This window comes from Scyliorhinus torazame, chromosome 15 (assembly GCF_047496885.1).
Source record: "Scyliorhinus torazame isolate Kashiwa2021f chromosome 15, sScyTor2.1, whole genome shotgun sequence".
Classification (NCBI taxonomy): Eukaryota; Metazoa; Chordata; class Chondrichthyes; order Carcharhiniformes; family Scyliorhinidae; genus Scyliorhinus; species Scyliorhinus torazame.
The window spans coordinates 128,808,099-128,828,945 of NC_092721.1; the positions used below are offsets into that span (position 1 = coordinate 128,808,099).

At 44.2% G+C, this 20,847-nt stretch overlaps 1 protein-coding gene across 3 annotated transcripts in view; it reads left to right on the top strand.

The window, feature by feature from the left end:
* The window catches only part of dync2h1 (dynein cytoplasmic 2 heavy chain 1), an 866,357-nt gene that overhangs the window by 497,681 nt on the left and 347,829 nt on the right, over positions 1–20,847 (top strand). For all 3 annotated transcript variants that reach the window (XM_072476728.1, XM_072476730.1, XM_072476729.1), the window contains 2 exons: positions 1,608–1,751; positions 2,760–2,849. In XM_072476728.1, the coding sequence (XP_072332829.1) occupies positions 1,608–1,751; positions 2,760–2,849 (234 nt within the window). The remainder of the gene's footprint in view (positions 1–1,607; positions 1,752–2,759; positions 2,850–20,847) is intronic.

A 20,847-nucleotide genomic window follows, 5' to 3' on the forward strand; every position in this document is an offset into this window, starting at 1 on the left:
TGGTACACAGCAGGGAGTCTCCCAGGGCCTCTTCACTAAAGTGCCCAACCGAGGTGAATGTCTCTGGGATGGTGGAGGGTGTTGGAGACAGCTGTGACAGGAAATCTTTGTCATCCACTGATCCGAGCTCGAGGGTGTCCTGAATCATGGGTGGTGGGCTGTTGTTCGAGCTGCTCTCCTCGTCGCTACTCAGTTCACGGGGGAGGCTCCGGCTGTGGCACTGGCTGGGGGTGGGGGACAGCAGATGCACCCATACCATCTCCAGCAGATCCTGCAAGACACAAGGCTGCTGGCCAGGATGGGTGGGGGGTGGTGGCGTGGGGTTAGTGTAGGGTGAGGGTGGTGTTGGCATGACGGTGGTGTGGGGAAGGGTTGATGCACATGTCACAGGGAAATGCAACTAAGCAGGGTCTCATTTCCTCCCCCGTAGCCGAGCTCCACCTTAACGACCTCCCTTTCCTCTGGGCCGCCAATCATGTGCAGGACCCTCTACTCTGCCACGGTAAGGGTGCAGGACCGGCGGTCCCCCTTGTGTCTTCTCCTGGGGGGAGGGGACACAGTAAACGACAGTGTTAGACAATCCGACGTATGCAGCCCAGGGGTTGGGTAGGTGGCCAGTGGCCAGGTCACCTGCCATGGCCCATGTTGGCCACATGTGGTGCAGAGTAGGGATTCGGCCGCTTTCCGTGTGGGGGAGGTCGGGTTACGGGTGTGTGGGAAGGGATTAGTGCCAGGGGTACACCGCTGCCTACTCACCCTGGCAGTCCTGAGGACGTTGTGCAGTTTTCTTCTGGCACTGCTAGCCCATCCGGATGGTGTTGCCCACGGTGCTCACGGCCTCTGCCACCTGCACCCAGACACAGCGAACAGCAGCGTCTGTCAGCCGGGCTCATCTGCCGCTCCTCTACCGCGTCCGAGAGGGTCTCCAGCTCGGCAACTGTGAACCTCAGGGCTGCTCTCCTCGCTGCCATCTTGGTGGCTGGGATGGTGTATGTGAGGGGAGAACTGTTTATACGTAGCTGCAGCTTGTCAGCCTTTCGGTGTCAATCGCGAAACCAGCAAATCTGGCACCGTTTCTCATTAGAATCGATTGTGTTTCACGTGGCGCCGTTGCTAGCCGCTGAATAGTCGCGGAATCGGTCCAGGTGTGGCGCCGATTTTTCAGTTGTGAAAATCCACGGATTCTGCGTTGGCGTCAACACTTAGTCTCAGAAATGGAGAATCCCGCCCCATGTTTTCTACTCAAGGCTAATGCAAATGAGGCATAACTGGAGGCAGCTGCCATTTTTCTGTACAGCCGCCTCCGCAAAATGTATATGCACAAATCCAGACCCGGACCCTTTGCACACCCACAAGAAAGGTAGGTGCCACATTTGGGGCACAACTTCTACATTTTAACTTTGTCCTCAATTATCGCAACAACAGTGGGGCTCTTCATTGTTACAGAAAATCCAGGCCTTAGACTTCAAATTATGGCATTATCTCTTCCTTTTTAATAAAATTGTTCCTTCATATGATTAGCAGCCTATGTTAGATTGGTGTTATTCACTTCTGTCTGTGGAGGGCAGCAAAATATCATCGTTAATCATAATTTTTATTTCTTGCAGGAGAGGGATGCATTTCTTCCACTTGCTGAAACTGCCAGCAAGATGTTCTTTATTATCACCGATCTTTCCAAAATTAATAATATGTATCGATTTAGTCTGTCAGCCTTTCTTAGGCTCTTTCAACGATCCTTGCAGAGCAGGAAGGTATGCCTTTATCTTATCCGAATGCTTTGAAGCAGAACTTTTACCTATTACAATGACACAGCAAAGATGGGGAAATTGCTGACTATCCAAATACAGACATTAAAAAAATTCTTGCCATTGGATTGTTTTGCCCATTTGGTAATTAGACTATTGTTTACATCAGCAGTAAGACGTTGCCCTTGTATTATTGGAAATGGCCAATATACAGTAAAATAGAGTAATATTTTATCAACCTATAACCCCCATTCATCATTTATTTAATATTCATTGTGAAATTTTTGTTCAAGTCTAGTTCATTGTGCTTCACATGCCGATTAAAATGGATTGCAAATGAAAAGGCAGTCACTGTGCTTCCTGCTTACTTCCTTATGTCTTTAGTGGAGGTTGAAAAGTAGCGCCGCCTGCAAGAAGTGGGACTAGGTGCTTGCATTCAACCCCTTCAGATTAAAAAATATTGGAAGGGATTTAAAACTAGGTCAGCAGGAAGGGCATCTGGTTGAAGGCTTTCTGACAGCTGTTTTGGACATATATCAAATTCTCCCAAATCTGTGATGCAACTCTACTGGTGCGGGTGTCCATTGGTGTACGTAAGCCCTTCCAAGATGTGTTTAACTGGCAGTGAATAATCAGAATATTTGAATTTCTGTCCATCTGTCTCTGTGAAGATAGAGACAATGAGGCACACATGTAAATAAGAATCGAAGAAGATATCACAAATTGTTGATTTAATTGCTTAAAGGTGTCTCTTGATAAAATTACCAGACCTGCCAGAAGTAGAAACTCCCAATTCATTGCTGTCAAACCTTTCCCTTGCCTTTTCATCCTCTGCCAACAGCAGGTGCCAGGAATCCATGAGTGAGCCATTTTCAATTCCAGATGTGCGAAGCCTCAGTTCGGTTTCTCAATTTTTACAAAATATAGATTAACCTGCGTTTTTACACTAACAAGATATGAAATGAGACCAGCTAATTAGAAATTAAAATGTATTTGTGTATCATTATCCAACAGGATTCTGAAAACACAGAAGTCCGAATTACAACTTTGATTGGTGCCCTGAAAACTTCGGTATATGAATATATCTGCCGTTCGTTATTTAAGGTAAGAGTAACCATGGTATGTGTTCTGTTTGGTTAGAAAGAAAAGTTGTCCAATTTTAGATATCTGGTCTTACTATACTTGTTTTCTAACCATTTAGTTTTCAGTAATATCATTTTAGATGCCTGAGTATTATGAAATCTGTTTACTGGTTAGCTGGTTAGAAGGCGAGCACTGACGTATTCATGAAAATGATCAAAATATTCATTTCCTGTTGATATTTTTAACCTTGATAACTTGGCTTATTCTGGGATAGACAGCGACTTATGAGAGGTGCTAATCTACAGAAGCTTCGCTTAACAATCACTCTTCCATTGATTTAGGGTTGTGCCCATTAGGTCCATGTTCCCCAGGGAATACCAGAGCAGTGGTTGTGTCAAGCACAGCACAAGGTTCACAGCTAAATATCACAAAAATGTTCCAGCTCACAAACTGAAAATGGACCATGCAACCAGGAGATTGACTAATTTAAAATAAAAATGTATTTCTGTATCATTGTAGAGTTTTTGGTTATTCATGGCTGGCACCAAAGTCTAATTGCTCAAGATATAGATCAGTTCACCCAAGCCAGCCTTAATTTTACTGACATACCTCAAATAAAAGGTGGGTCTTCACATTTAATTAAATTAATACTTCTTTGCTTACATGTCATATCTTTATTCCTTACACGACAGGAAGAATCCTTGATTTAAATCCAGGGTAGGAACATTGGCCACCGTATTTCTTGATTAATGGTGAATTTGAATTCCTCTAGAATATGTGCATGCTATAAAATTATGTATCTATCAATAGGATAGCTAGTTTAAAGTTCACTCCTTTCATTGCAAAATGTAAAGTACTACTGAATCCATGTATTCTTTATTATACTGTTGGATGCTGATGTTTTTGAGAAACTTGTTTATCTAAGAATCTGTCCAATAAGAACAGAATTATTTAATTGATTGAATATGCTAAAGGTTCAACTTTTGTAGGAGTGTTGTTTAATAAAACCAAGCTCCACCATGTCAATTAGGTTGACTTGTTTTAAAAGACCTTTTCTTCTTATCTCTACTTTCTCCTTTGGACTTGACTTCTGCTTGTTACCGGGTTTGTTGGTAGGATTTAGTCACGCAATCTAGTTTATTTTTTTCTGGCAGCTTGAAGGCTCATTATTTAAGTTAATTATCATTGGCAATTTATTGTTGACTACTCAATTATCTTCCAAAAATTACTTTGCAAAGACCAATTCTTCAAGGCGGAAGTAACCAGGTATGAATTACGTTCAGTAGCAGTGGTACACTTCCATTCTGACATTCGCAGAGGAAAAGAAAGATAGAAATCAGCATTTGAAGGAGTTACCATAAAAGATTAAGGGTGGGACTTTCTGTTCCGCACTACTAACATTTGGAATCCCGATCAGGCAGTGAATTCCACTTGGGACAAAAATGGAGCGGCAGAGCTGTTCTTTGTCTCCGGTACCCGTCCCACCAGCCATAGCGGGCTTTCCGCCCTGCGCCAGTGGAAACATATGCAAACTGCTGATATGCATTCATTTGAATGTGATTAACAGGCTGAAAGCCCGAATGACCTCCTTCTGCACTGTAGGGATTCTATGATTCTATGTTTTATTTTTTTAACTGTTAGTCAGTTATTATATTGTCAGTTAAAGGCTAGTTAAAGGAACTGCACTATGAAATTGAATGAATGCTAAGCATTTCAAAGGATCTCATGGATTTAATAGCTTTTCAAGTGTTGTGGGCTTTCTATGAAGGGTGAGACACTTTAAAAAGCAGCAGTTTAAATGCATAGGTCTGAGGGAGCAGATATGAGGAAAGGAAAAGTTTCCATGGCTTGCATCGTCAATGAACTGTCTGATCTGCTCATCAGCTGTCAGGCAGATCAGTTCAGATTGAGAAGTGTGAAGAATGCAGGATTTTAAATATATTGGATTACGAACATTTGGCAATTTAAGGATTAAAAGCCTGGGGTTAGATTGTGTTTGACTGCAGTAGTCATGTTTTAATATGATCTTGTTTTGCAAGACCAGAAACTTTAAGAGCCAGAGGTGAAATTTACCATAGTCAAAAACCTGGGCTAATTCACTGTACTTTGACTAGGGGGAGTCCCTGGCGAGTTAATTTGTTTTCAGCTTGAGGAGATGATGTCATTGCTAGGTGGAGCGAAGGTATTCAGACATTGTGAGAAAGATTTGGAGTTGAGTTCTGATCTGCCTAACCCTTTAGACCACAGGGAAGGTCTTTTGCTCTCACAGTAGGATAGTTAAAGAAAGAGTAACTGTATTTACAGCAGTGCAGACTTGACAAGGAAGAAGCTGAAACAAACATGTTGAAATAGTTTTTTGAAGACATCCAACCAGAGTCTGCAGGAGTTCTAATAGGAGCCAAAACTGGTCAAGAAAGCAACTATTACTCTGTGCCATTGGGATGTAGAATGGATTAGGAGCTGTATTATGATTAATTTACTGTATTGTTGAATGGGAAATTGTAAGCTATTTTCAGGTGTGATATTAAAGAGGTTAATATTGCATTAATAATGAAGTTTTGTTTTAAAATATCAAATCTCTATTTCTTTGTGCAAGCACTCTTGGAGCAAAGTATTCTTTCCACACAGTCTTACAAAATAAACAAAATATTGGGGTTTGGTCCAGTATCCTAGCCACAGTTGGCGTCTGGTCTGGGATCATAGGTCAGACGAGGATGATTCTCAACAGAGGACTGCCTGAGATCACCATGCCAAGTCTGATCATCAGGTTGCCCAGGGCTGGAAGGGACACAGTCCAGACATTGGACCCCATCCCAGCGGAGGGTCCCGGGGTTAACTCCTTACCCCTCAGCCTGAACCCAACCAATCGCCAGGACCCTTGGGAAGCCCTCCCTCTGCAGCCTGGCAGCAACAGAGTGGCACATGAGCAATGGGCTAACATCCCTTGACCCCACGGGATCCAGCAGGCCAGGCTGTCATTGCCAAGGTGTCAGTGCCATAGTGCCGGGGGTGGTACTCCATTGGCAATACCAAGGGGTGGGTAATGAAGGCAGAAGTCTGAAAGGGAGGCTGAAGTTGTGGGGAGGAGGGGCTGGGGGAGTGGCTGTGGGGAATGTTGTGGGGTCAGGTTGGGGGGATGGGTCATTGACTTGCATGCATGCAGGGTGGGGGGGTGACCCATTCCTGTGGTGAGCGAAAGGATGCCCTTCCTTGATGAGGGCTAAGTGATGCTCCCCTTATCAAGGGAGGGAATCAACATTTGCATTGTGGGGGGAAGAGGTAGCCTGTCTCTGGATGCTGGGATCGGGGCCTGATGAAAATGGTGACCCTACACCAGTAAGTGCAGGAAAACCGGTGTGCTTGCCGCTATGCATTATTTTGCATAGAAAAGGCCCGTGAATATCTCCTCGGTGATGCTTCTGGTGCGAACAGGATATGGTCCTGATTCTCCGCTGTCGGGAGTACTTTGTCTCTAGAACAGAGAATCCTACCTTAAACATATCCAATAAATTGCACAGGTAATAACATGACAATGGAAAAATAACACCATGGGCGCGATCTTCCGGCCTCGCTATACTCTCGCTCAAGTGAAACGAGGCTGGTGAATAGTGGGAGTGCCACGTCTGGCACCAAACAGTTTGCAATGCAACCGGCCTGCTCCCATAGGCAAATTTGGAATCTCGCTGCAGCGTGGCGAGAAACCAATTATCACCACTTAAGCCCCATTTCCATACAGTTAACAAGAGCCACCTGTCATCCAACGGCCTCCTGTCATTCACCGGCCACCCCAGCAAGTGATCATGCTGGCGGCAATTAGTACCGCTTATTAAAAAGGTGAACCTGACGGAAGGACTTCCGTGGGAGCCGAGGAGGGGAGTAGCAATCTTTGCTCACAGGCAAAGAGACCGGTGGAGGATGCTCTGCAGAGGTGGGCCGCCATGGGAGGGTGTGGGGGAAGGCATAGGCAGGGGGTATCGAAGCAGCACCACCATGCCAGCCCTTGGATCCCAACCCGATTCCGAGGCAAACCCCTAGCCCTGCCCGTCTGCCCCACCGATCATCCATAACCCCACCGACTGCTGAGGCCTCTGGCTGCGCGGCTGAAGGCTAATAGGGAACTTGCAATTGTGGTTAAGTGAGCACTTGACACAGGCCAAACAGGTTCCCGTGGATAGGCAGGCCATGTAGCATGTGGGTGTCATTGCCTAGCAATCCAATCGCACCTTGATGCCTGGACACTGTGTGGGAGTCAACTCCCAACAAACGCAGCAGCTAGCACCAGGGGATGGGACACGGTTCCCTGGTCGAGCCCCGGCTGCCCCTGCATCATCTGGCTCTGTCAACCCTGGTGGTTCCCCATCATGTTGGCGCCCTCGCCGATGCTCCTCAGTGACTGAGTCACGTTCCCCAGTGACCAGGCCATGCTCTGCAGTGCCTCAGCTATACCTACCTGCAACTGGGACAAGCTCCGCAGTGCCTCAGTCATTCTCATCTGAGAGCAGGACATGTCCCGCAGAACCTCTCAAGGTCGGCCTGGTATTGGGTGACATCACAAGTGAGGCAGACGTACTGCCGAGACCCTCAGCCATGACCGTCAATGACTGTGCAACGCTTGCACACCTTCACCCATGATGCCGACGTTGTGCACCAGGCTCTCCACTGCGATCGCCACCCTAGCAGTGTTGGCCTCGGTACCACTCATTGCTGGCACCATCTCCTGCACTCGTAGCCTCTAGGACTCCTCCAATCAGCTGTGGACCTGCTGGAGTGTAACTGATATCTCCCTCTGGATGTCCAGGTTTGGCCCTATCATCCCCATCAGCCCAGAGTAACTCTATTTCAGAGGCTCAACATCAAGCTGGGACCCAGCTGGGTCCAGGGATCCAGCAGATCTACAACTGTTGTCTCACCTGGGGGTTCCTATCTCCACCAGATGTACATCAGGAGCAGTGTGGTGCTCACCAGATTGTGTCCCAGAGGTCTGACCACTAACATGTCCCACCGAGGTGTGTGTATCTGCGCTGGTGGAGGGTCGGGATGACAGCTATGTCGCGACTATAACAGTTGCACCCTCAGAGCTCTCCTCCGAGGTGTTCTCCTCAGAGTCAGGAGAGGGGGCCGCCCGGGATGGGCCGGCGCCATCGGATGCTGGACCTGCGGGAGAATGGACAAGTGGTCAGTGGGAGGGATGGGTCAGTCAGGAAGGCTGAAGAGGTGCTGAGGGCAGGAGCTTCCACAGCTCTTGACCCACACTACATCGTTGGGCCTGTCGCTCTATCTCCTCATCCAAGCCCGGCCACTAGGCATAGCTGTCCATTATGAAGGTCCCTCTGTATGGGGTCCTAACCTTTATATGGGACCACGACGCGAGTTCCCCAGAGGAGGATGCCATCTTCCACATTCAACTCTGCTATTTTGGTGGTGAAAATCTTCAACTCATTGGGTAATTTATGACACTGGCCCCCGTACAGGATTATATGGCGAACTTTGGACAAATGGGGGTCCCTTTGTGTCCAGTCATGTATTTGGGCTGCGGTAACCGCCAATGTATTCATGAAATGCAATGCTATGACTTCATTGGCTCTGGATGGCGTTCGTGATCTCGTTGGCAGCGGGAGTCGACGCAACGTATCCGCGTTCGCGATTTGTATCCCTGGCCGATGCTCCAAAGTGTACTTGTATGCCGCCAACAGGAGGACCCACCGCTCGATTCTTGCCGACCCCATGGGTGCAATGGTCTTATCTTGTTTTGAAGAGCCAACAGTGGTTAATAGTCTGTTAGCACCGTGAAACGACGCCCATGCACGTACTGATGGAACTTCTTTACAGCAAAGACCACGGCTAAACCTTCTTTCTCGATCTGCATTCCGCCACAGCCAGTGTTCTCAATGTGAATGCAATCGGCCGTTCCCCACCAGCGTCCATCCGATGAGAGAGAACGCTGCCGATGCCGTAATGCGAGGCATCACAAGTGGCTAGGAGTGGTTTGGCGGGATCACAGTGCGTCAGCAGGCTGGATGAAGTCAGCTGCCTTTTCACATTAGCAAACATTTGTTCCTGCGGCTCTGTCTACGCCCACTCATGATTTCCTTTTTAAGCAGGGTGTGCAGGGGGACCAGAATGGTTGCGAGGCCCAGGGTGAATTTGCCGTCGTAATTTACAAGCCCCAGAAATGATTGCAGCTTGATTGTATTTTCCAGTGTGAGGGCTTATTTGATGGCACATACATTTTCCTCCACTGGGTGTAGACCCTCCCAGTCTATCCGATATCCCAGATAGACGACATCTTTGGCATGAAAAACATATTTCTCTCTCTTAAGCCAGACACCCGCCTCCGAAAAGTGGTACAGTACCTCATCCAGATTGCTCAGGTGTTCACGTTCTGCCTTGCCTGTGACCAAAATATTGTTCAGACAACCACACATGGAAAACTCAGCAGAATAATTTCCATAACTCTCTGGAAAATGGTGCAAGCCATTTAGCACAGGGTTAAATCGCTGGCTTTGAAAACAGACCAAGGCAAGCCAGCAGCACGGTTCAATTCCTGTACCAGCCTCCCCGAACAGGCGCCGGAATGTGGCGACTAGGGGCTTTTCACAGTAACTTCATTTGAAGCCTGCTTGTGACAATAAGCGATTTTCATTTTCATAACCCGAAAGACAACCTAGTATACGCATACAGCCTCCAGTGAGTATTTATTGTCACACACCGCCCAATGCAGGGTCCATTTCCAATTGTCGATATGCATGGCTCATATCGAGCTTCATGAATGAGTGACCTCCAGCCAATTTTGCATACAGGTCCTTGATCCGTGGCACTGGGTATCGGTCCAATCTGGAGGCCCTACTCACAGTTAGTTTATAGATAGCACAAACCCGAACGGTTTTGTCCGGCTTCAGGATGGAGACTATCGGTGCAGCTCAGTATGCAAATGTAACCGGTCTGATGATCCCCAGGTCTTCTAACCATCCAAGTTCTGCCTTAATCTTTGGTAGTAGCATCGTAGGACAAGCCCGAAAATATTTTGGTTGTGCATCAGGGTGCACCTGCATTTTCGCCATGACCCCTATTATTTTCCACAGGCCTGCCTGAAAAACCTCGGGGCACTTCCCCAGTATCTCGAAGGGGTCTCCGGAGTCCATCTAGAAAATGTGCTGCCAATCAAGGCAGAGACACTGTAACCAATCACGTCCTAGAAAACTGGGGCCATGTCCTTTTACTAAAATCAATGGTAAGCGTCCAGACTGCTGTCCGTAGACTACTGGGGTCATCGTAGTCCCTGCTCTGAAGTCGCTCCATGTTCTGAAATCAATTGACTGCATGTTTTTCCGCAAAGTGCCTGAAAATTAGTGTAAATTTATGACTGTTTTGACCACTACTGAGAGTTCAACCTTATAACCGTGCTCCATTTCAAGCATTCCACCATCTATCATTTTCCTTTGAACCATGAACTGTAACCTTTCAGCAGAATTCCTCTATTTTAATTTATTTTTTGAAATGTGTGTGTGACAGGGTAGTTAGAAAGAGTAATTACTATCATTTAATATTTCTTACTGTATGTTAATACGCTTTGCATTCTACGTTTCAATTCTGGTTTTATGATAAACTCAGAATTTTGTTACTTATTGAAGAAACCCAGGCATTGAGTGGCAACTCTGAGATTCATAGCTGAAGTACATATTTGACTATAGATAGCTGGAAAAATAATGTAAATATATGCTGCGACCTGTGGAGTGGTGGAAATAGAGACAGATAGTAGAGTGAACTTCTCCTATCTTGGTCCTAACACTTGGGGTTGTGGCTTCTGGGAGCATGACCCGCATCCAAGAGCTACAGGCCAATCAGATGGCTGACAATTCTCTCAAAATGCCAGTGGGAACAGTGCCCACTGTATGGATAACAGTTCGCACCCGAACAGGAGTATCACTAGATGCTAGAGTTAAAGGTCAGTGGGGTAGCCTCAGTGGGGCTGGTCAATGTGCAGGGTGGGTGGTTCAAGTGAGGCAACTCTGTGCGCTTTATGGGGGAGGCTCTCCATTGAGTTCAAAGTGCCTGAGCAGGAGGTCCCAATATCACCGCCACACTTCCTAGTCCAGCAGCCATAGGATTTTGCATTCATTGGCCACAGAGGGCCTTAATTGGCCCAAGGATAGGTGTAAAATACCAGTGGAGGCAGGTAGGAGATGGGCATGGTACCCCAACCATCCCGCTTGATTTTATGCTTTAGCCACCTGTCAGCTCTACCTGCCAGCCGGCATCCAGGATTAGGGGTGGTAGTGGGAAGTACATTTTCAGCCAGAATCCTGAAGTTTGAGGATCCACCACTTTTTTCTTGCTCTTCAGATCATCTGCAGAGGCATGGAGGAAAGTAATAGTTTTGCCTCTTTTGCAGTTCATTATTAATTGCTGTAGCATGAGTTCAGTAAGGTGAACTATGACAGTACTGTGACTGGAAGATGTAACTACGCATTAATATATTTGCTAGATTGTTACTTCTGCCAACTGGCACTCTGTCAAGTAAAAGGTCAACATTGTGTTATGGGCCAGGCGTTTTCAGAACCCTAAAATGTATCATGGAGTTCAACCAACCTCCCCCTTTAATGTATTTGTTGCTTTCCCTAGCACTCGGCTTGTTCCCTAGGTGTGGGATTACAATTATGGACACGTGGGTTTTTAAGCACAAAACACTGTTTATTCCATGAACTCAACTTAACATCTTAAATAAACATTGGATCTCTTAACACCCCTCACTTCAAAGGTAACTCAGAAAATATTGCAACAGTAAATAATTCCTCAAAATGTTCCTTCAAACTTCCAAGAGACTTAACACCTTTAAACAGAATCACATCAGGTTAAAGGATTTACTATTATGAGTTCAAATGATCCAGAGATAGTCTTTCATGGCAGAGATCCAGCTCACTGCAAACACAGACACTCCCAAGCTCTTTTCAAACTGAAACTTCAAAATGGCTGATCTAAAGCCCAGCTCCACCCACTGTTTTCACTGTTTTCTTAAAGGTACATTGCTTAAACATCCATGTCTTAAAGGTACTCTCACATGACAATTGTAAATGTTGAAAAGTATTTAGTTCTGTTAAGAATGTTAATCTAATGAGTGAAAAGGTAGAATATATTTCACACTATTGAAAGGGTATCCTTGCCTAGCCTAAGTGTAAATATTTAATATTTTCCAATTCTGTGTATGCATTCAGTTTCAATGGGCGGGATTCAGCAGCCTTGAGTTAAAGTCTGCTGGCGCTGAGAAACACCCCGCTATTCAACGACACTTTGCCATTTCTTTGACCCTCAGGGAGATTCTCTCTGCCCAGGCCGCACTTAGAGGGATTTCCTGCTGGTGAGCTTCAAGGCTCCTCGCGGATCGGGTGCCATTTGAACTGGCTGACCCATTCTCCTCCCTCCCCCTACCTCGGAGAAGCCTCCGGGAATCCCCCTCACCTCTCTCTACCTGGCAAAGCCCCTGGCAGTGCCAACCTGGGACCTGGGCACCCGGGCACTTTGGAACTGCCGGACTGGAACCCTGGCAGTGTCAGGATGGACGGCACTGCCAGGGTGCCCAGATGGCACCGCTGGGGTGTCAAACTGGCAGTGCTAAGATGTCTGGGTGCCATCCTGCCCTCTCTCTGACCACCCAGGGGTCTCCAATGGCCTGGAACCCCCCCCCCCCCCCCAGGTACTGTTATGTCTTGTCCACGTTTGTGTGGATCAGTACCAAACGGTGCCCTGGCCAGTGAGTCCTGGGCATCGGGTGAATCCGGCATCCTGGTATTTAAATGAACCGTACTGTTCATTCAATTTAATTTAAAAATTATACTTAGAATTGATCTTTTCCATATTTAAATGAGCTGTATGACTCATTTAAATATTTAGATCTGAATCTCACCCAGCGAGGGCCCACACTTGCTACAGGCCAGCCACCTTTGGTGCCAAGTCTGCCTCCAGCTTACTAAGGTCCTGGACCCTTGGAAGATCTTGCCTATTGGCAGTCTCCAGACAGAAGGGGTTTGCGATAGTTCCTCCTCACCCCCTGATTCCTGTCTCTGACATGAAAATACTGGCCATGGGTATTTAACAATGAGAGCTATGATCTTACAGAGGCATGTCAGATAGCTAATGGGTGGAAAAGGTAAATTCAAAGTATTATTTTTAAATTAAATTGAATTGTGAGCTGAGAACAAGGGAACATAAAATCAAATGGAATTGATTTAAAATGAATAGATGTTGCAAAGGAATACTATAGTATGAACTAAGATTAGATAATTGGCCTTGCTTGTGTAAAGTGATGCAGTCAGGAGAATGAAACATACTCATTCTAACTGATACTGTTTTTTCAATGTTCCACTTTCTGCCCTGAAAATCTTGACTTGTGCAAAGTTATTGTTTCAAAGAACTCACCACTCTATGGTACTTTGCCCACAATGACATTCTTATGTGTGAGCCTAGACTGTAAATTTTGGCAGGGTACTTGACAGTAAAAGGACAATATAACTGAGCATTGGCTGCCTGATTAGAATCTCCATCTTGCATCAAATTATTTCCAAGACTGGCTGCTGAAAAATTTCAATGGAGCGGCAAAGAATGCTGTAAGATGCAGCTAAGGAGCAAAATAACATGCTTCAGCTCTCTACTTTCAGAAGCAATAAAAAGGTAATAAAGACTTTCATGTATATTGCACTATTCATGGCTACTGGACATCTTAAAGCGCTTTACAGCCAATGAAGAACGAATAGTCCCAGTAAGGATTTTTTTTAATACAAGATGAGACTTTTATTTTTATTACATCGAAATAGAGGGCAAGAGAGCAAGATAGCAACAAGGGAATTGACCATCTGGCAGGAAGGGATAGAGCGTACAAACTTAAGAGTGGCCCGCAGGTAAGGCTAGATATTATGAAAATAATAAAAAGACAGAATTAAAGACTCTCTATCTGAATGTATACAGTGTTCTCAACAAAGTAGATGAATTGACAAAACAAATGGAAGTAAACAGATATGATCTAATTGCCATTCCGGAGATATGGCTGCATGGTGACAAAGGCTGGGAATATGACATTCAGCAAGGATAGGCAAAAAGGAAAACAAGGTAGGATAGCACTGTTCATAAAGAATGAAGTCAGTATAGGAGTGAGAGAGGGTCTTAGATCGAAGATCAAGAGATAGAATCAGTTTGGGTGGAGCTAAGAAACGGAAGGACCAGTAAACATTGGTAGGAGTTGTTTGTAGGCCACCAAATGTTAGTGATAATGTAAAGCAAGACATAAATCAGGAAATTAGAAGTGCAGGTAATGAGGGTTGTACAGTAATCATGGAGGACTTCAATCAACATATAGGGTAAACCTAATTAGCACAAACGCTGTGGAGGGTGAATTCCTGCAATGTATACAAGATGGTTTCTTTAAACATAATGTTGAGGAACCAAATAGAGTCTTGGCTAATTTCGATCTAGTATTGTGCAATGAGAAATAACTAATTAATAATCTTGTTTTAAAGGAGCCTTTAGGAAAGAGTTACCATTTCTGATAGAACTTTACATTAAGTTTGAAAGTGATCGAGTTCAATCTGAAACTAAGTTCTTAAATCTTAAATCCTAACAAAAGAATCTACAACGGTATGTGCGGCAAGTTATGAAATATAAAATGCACAATAATCATACATGTTATAAATGGTCTGATGGTGGATAGACAATAGTTAGCATTTTTAAAATTAATACAGGGTATACAATAAATATACATTCCTTGAAGGCACAACAGGTGATTCAACCATGATTAACAAGAGACGTTAAAGGTTTGTTAGATCAAACAAAGAAGCTTATAATATTCCCAAAAAGGTACTAATCTTGAGGATTGGGATCATTTTAAAATTTAGCACAGGAGGACCAAGAAATGAACAAAGAAAGAGAAAACAGAATATGAAAGTAAACTAGCGAGAAACATAAAAAATGGACTGTAAAATGGAATGGAGAAGGGAGTGAATTCCGGAATACAAATATGGACTCACTACAGACAGATGCTGGAGGTTTTATAATGGGGAAATCGTAGTAAAACTAAACACATACTTCTGGCTGAATAGTATGCTCTGAAAGTGGGAGTGTTACGCACCCGCGCCAATATATTATGGGACTGGGGTGAGCACAGTAAGAAGTCTTACAACACCAGATTAAAGTCCAATAGATTTGTTTCAAATCACTAGCTTTCGGAGCACTGCTCCTTCCTTAGGGACCTGAGGAAGGAGCAGTGCTCCGAAAGCTAGTGATTTGAAACAAACCTGTTGGACTTTAACCTGGTGTTGTAAGACTTCTTACCGTGTTCACCCCAGTCCAACACCGGCATGTCCCAATCATGATATATTATTGGGCACAGTGACATCGGGTCACATTCCTGACATCATCATGCCAGTGCTGATTGTATACATTTACTGGGTTTCTGGATCCTTCCCTGTGCCAGGTGGACCTTGTTACGGGTCATGGCCAATGACCTACGATGCCGGCCATCCCTCACTGCACTGATTGAGTGAAATCTTCACTGCCTTTGGGCCTCAAACTGGCCTCCATTCACAATTTGCCTAATGGCCGTCTTATTCAGTGTATTGGGACAGCGGGCCACCCATTTCTGGGTGTGGATTCTGCAGGGGTGTATTCTTCAGCCTTTGTGTCTGTCTTCACGAAGGAAGATACAAAAATCTCCCAGGAACACCAGAGAACTAAGGAAATAGTGAGAGTGAAGAGCTGAAAGAAATTAGTATGAATAAAAAAGTAATACTGGAAGTTAATGTGGCAAAAGTTGATAAATTTCCTAGACCTGATGATCCACATCCCAGAGTGTTGAATGAGGTGGCTGTAAAAGTAGTGGATGATTTGGTGGTCATCTTCCAAAATTCTATAAATTCTGGAATGGTTCCTGCAGATTGGAAGGTAGCAAATATAACCCCATTATTTACATATAGGTGAGAGAGTGAAAATGGAGAACTGCAAACCCGTTAGCCTGACATCAGGGGAAAAGCTGGAATCTATGATAAAAGATGTGATAACTGGACAGTTACAAAATAATGGTAGGTTTGGGCAGATGCAACATGGATTCATGAAAATGAAATCATGTTTCAGTTCGAGTTTTTTTGAGAATGTAACTAGCAGAATAGATAAGGGGGAATGAATGAATGTGGTATATTTGGATTTTCAGAAGGCTCTCGATAAAGTCCCATAAAGAGGTTAGTAAATGGAATTAGAGCACATGGGATTGGGGGTAATATACTGGCATTGATTGAGAAGTGATTAACGGACAGAAAACAGAAAGTGTCATTCTCATTTTGGTAGCTAATGTTGACGAATGCTTATATCAATGATTTGAACATGAGAACCACGAGTAATATTTCCAAGTTGGCTGATTACACAGAATGAGGTGGGTATGTGAGTTGTGATGAGGGTGCAAAGAGGCTTCAAGGTGATTTACACAAGTGAATGGGCAGGAAAATGGCAGATGGAATATAAATTGCAAAAGCTCAAAGTTATCCACTAGTTGGAAAAACAGAAATGCAGAGTATTTCTTAATTAGTGAGAGATTTAGATGTGTTGATATCCAAAATGATCTGGCTGTCCTTGTCCTTAAGTCACTGAAAACTATAATTCGGGTGCAACAAGCAATTAGGAAGGCAGTTTGTTTGTTGACCTTTAACAAATGTGAGGTGATGCATTTTGGTAGATCAAATCCAGCCTACTCAGTTAATAGTAGGGTGTTGGGGAGAATTACAGAACAAAGAGATCTAGAAGTACATGGTGGGGTCGCAGGTGGACAGGGTGGTGAAGAAGGCATTCAGCATGCTAGGTTTTATTGGTCAGAATATTGAATACAATATTGCGACATCTTGTTGTAGTTGTACAAGACATTGGTAAGACCACACATGGAATACATTGTTCAATTCTGGTCACCCTATTATAGGAAGGATATTGTTAAACTAGAAAGAGTGCAGAAGAGATTTACGAGGATGCTACCAGGACTCGATGGTCTGCGTTATAAGGAGAGGCTGGAACTGTTTTCCCTGGAGCTTAGGAGGCTTAGGGGTGAACTTCTAGAGGTCTATAAAATAATGAGGAGCATAGATAAGGTAGATAGTTCACATCTTTTCCCAAAGGTAGAGGAGTCTAGAACTAGAGGGCATAGGTTTAAGGTGAGAGGGGAGAGATATAATATTTCTTCACAGAGGGTGGTGAGCATCTGGAACGGGCTGCCAGAGGCAGTGGTAGAGGCCGGTACGATTTTGTCTTTTAAAAAGCAGTTAGACAGTTACATGGGCAGGGTGGGTATAGAGGGATATGGGCCAAATGCAGGCAAATGGGACTAGCTTAGTGATAGAAACTGGGCGGCATGGTCAAGCTCGGCCGAAGGGCCTGTTTCCATGCTGTAATCATCTATGACTCTTATTGCAAGAGGATTTGAGGGGAGGAGTCACGATGTCTTACTGCAAATATATAGAGTCTTGGATTGAATGCACCTGGAGTATTGTGTACAGTTTTGGTCTCCTTACTAAGAAAGGATATACATGTCATAGAGGTAGTGCAAAAGAGGTTCACCAAACTGATCCCTGGGATGGCAGCATTGTCCTCTGAGGAGAGATTGAGGAGACAGCTGAGATTCCCTAGAGTTCAGAAAAGTCCGAGTGATTTCATTGAATCATACAAAATTCATACAGTTTCCCAGGGAGGGTGCAAAAAGAATGTTTCCCCTGTCTGGGGGGGGGGGGGGGGGGGGGGGGCGGGGGGGCGTTGCAGCAGGTGCAGTTCTCAAACCTAGGGACACATCTCAGAATAGGAGATAAACCATTTAGGACTCGGATGAGAAATGTCTTCATTCAGAGGGTGGTGAATCTTTGGAATTCTCTACCCCAGAGTCATGGAATATATTCAAGACAGAGATTGATAGATTTCTACATATTAAATATATCAAAGGATATGGGGATAGTGTGTGAAAATAGTTTTTTAGGTAGATCAGCTATGATCTAGTTGAATTGCCGACCAGTTCAAGGGACTGCATGCCTTACTACAGCTTTTAAGTTCCTTTAAGTTTTAAAGGAATGTCACTTTTTTTACAGATACCCAAGCATATATAACATATGGGATGAATTAAGGCTACTAGTTTAAAATACAATTTTATCTCCAGGCAGGCTTAGAGATCCTCTCTGCCTGCTTGACTTCAGTTATAGCCACAGTCTACCCTGTCGAGGGATTCCCTCCACAATGACAGCCCAGCTGTGAAGGGATTTTTCATTTTAAATTTTTTAAATGTTTGAGAGACGGCACCTCCATCTCAGGATGCTCTCTCCTTTTCACTTATCCTGGGAAGCCAAAGTCCGCTCCTTGAGTGCTGGAAGCCCTCCAGCTTCTAAAGTCTGGCCACCTTCCTTAACTGGACAGTGAGCCCACTGTCTTACCATTAATGGACCAATTCTGGAAAATTCACAATGAGTGAATATTCACTGCACAGGGCTGGTTTTGACTCCCATTTGAATTTGGCAGCAGAGTCCTGAAGCCCATGACAAAAATCTAGTTTTCTGTCAACTTGGGTATCTGGACGAACTTCCTGTTTATGTGATCGGGTGTTTTTGAACATCTTCAACCAATATTAAATTAAATTGCAAAGGCAACCACAATTATCCCCTAGTTGAGGATATGGACAGTGTACTTCTTTACAGAGATACCTATGGTGCTAAATTGCATGTTAAGGAACAGATTGCATGGTGAAAGGACTTTATGCACGGTGGCACAGTGGTTAGCACTGCTGCCTCACACCTCCAGGATCCCGGGTTAAATTCCAGCCTCGGGTGACTGCCTGTGTGGAGTTTGCACTTTCTCCCCGTGTCTGCGTGGATTTCCTCCGGGTGCTCCGGTTTCGTCCCACAGTCCAAAGATGTGCAGGTTAGTTAGATTGGCCATGCTACATTTCCCCTTAGTATTAAAAAGATTAGGTGGGGTTACTGGGTTATGCAGATAGGGTGGAGGTGTGGGCTTAAGTAGGGTGCTCTTTCCAAGGGCCAGTGCAGACGCGATGGCCAAATGGCCTCCTTCTGCACTGTAAATTCTATTTAAAAAATAACCGCACTCATGGTACTCAAGGGCAATTACGGGTGGGCAGCAAATGCTGGCCTTGCCAGCGAAGCCCACATCCCATGAAATAAAATTTAAAAAGTACACTATGCCCCCTCAAATTCTGGTAATTATATAAAAACAATTTTTAATCCCCATTTCCCGATTATATTGGAAGCTAACATCAGCAGGTTTAACAAAGGTGTTCCTGATGGCCTGCATTACTTCACCAACATAGTAATAGAGTTCCAGGGTAATGGTATATGGTACTGCATCTTAGAATCTGAAGCCGGTTTCCAACATTTCTTCTGTTCGGAGCTCTTTTGGTGCATTGTGGATTTAGGACCCTGTTAAATATATTCAAGTTACTTCTGAAACTTTCTGAGCTCAGTAATTATTGGAGTGAGATATTCTTTTCACATTTATGATGTAGGCATAGCATTTACATTTTAATGTTTTATTCATATGTGCATATATAATATTAACAACTGACTGTCATAAAATAATAGGAACTGCTGCTTTAGATTTTAATTCAATAGTTAGATTTCTTAAATATATATTTGCCTGTAGCCTAATAAACTTAACATCCCTTAATTTGCTATGGGAAATAGAATGTTTAAGTAAAATGTAGATATTGCAATCATTTTAAATAACCAAGTTCAATTCTAAAATATTTAAATACTTTAACACATTCATGAAATATGTCCAAATGATGGAAAATATCTTGAATATTATGAATATCATTTGAGTGACAACATTTGGTTTGTCGTGCTTCACTCTGACATGTGTGATGGCCTATGTGCTTTTGGGGAAGAAAAACATCTATTTTATGTGGGGTGATGGTCTCTTTACCAACCTACCTCAGGGCAATTGCCGAACGCCTTTTTTGGATGCCTATGGATGCTAGTCTTTGGTGAGTAGATGCCTTGATGTTGTTCTATCATCAAGCAGTTAGCTTTAGGTTTAGCACAAGCTGGATTGTAGGAAGCATCTGGGCGAGGATTCAGTTGAAATCTGGTGTACTGGTTAAAAGAGTTTAATACGTTTGTTAATAAACTGAAGCATTTCTAACAGTAAATGAGACTTCTGATATAGCCAAGCTGAAAGAGAGAGACAGATTTAGATGCAAAACTCCAGAGTTAAAGAATACTAGAACCAGGAGAGTTTAGAACTAAGGTGGCTGCACTTATGATGCTCGAGACACTGGTGTTGAATGGGAGCCTGTAATGATAGGATGGTTGGAGGAAATTTGATGAGACCACCTTGCTGGAAATAAATGGAAGGCTCAAGAACTCTCAACCCAAATCTTTGCCACTAGCTTTCGTAGCATTGCTCCTTCCTCAGGTGAATGAAGAGGTATGTTCCAGAAACATACATATAGACAACTCAAAGATGCCAGATGTCTATATGTATGGAAAAATATCTCTTCATTCACCTGAGGAAGGAGCAGCGCTCCAAAAGATAGTCAAATCGAAACAAACCTGTTGGACTTTAACCTGGTGTTGTAAAACTTCTTACTGTGCTCACCCCAGTCCAACGCCGGCATCTCCACATCAAATCTTTGCAACAGACTCAATGGGCCGAATGTCCTCCTGCAGTGTAGGGATTCTATGATTCTGTTCAGGCTGAACAGTTAACCTTCCAATTTCTGACTTTGGTTATTGGGGTGTAATTCAAATGGGTGCAGAAGGAAAGGTTCTTTTAAGGATAATGAAAGAAAAATTCCATGGATACTGGAGATCTGAAATAAAAGAAAACAATGCTGGAAAAACTCAACAGAGTGGCAGCATCTGTAGAGAAAGAAACAGAGTTCATGGCCAATGTTTTCTAGGCACCCCACACTGCAGGTTCCCCCACGGCAGACCAGCAAGCCATTGAAATCTCGATTCACATCAGCAGGACAGTAAGATCCCGTTGGCATAAAGAGCTG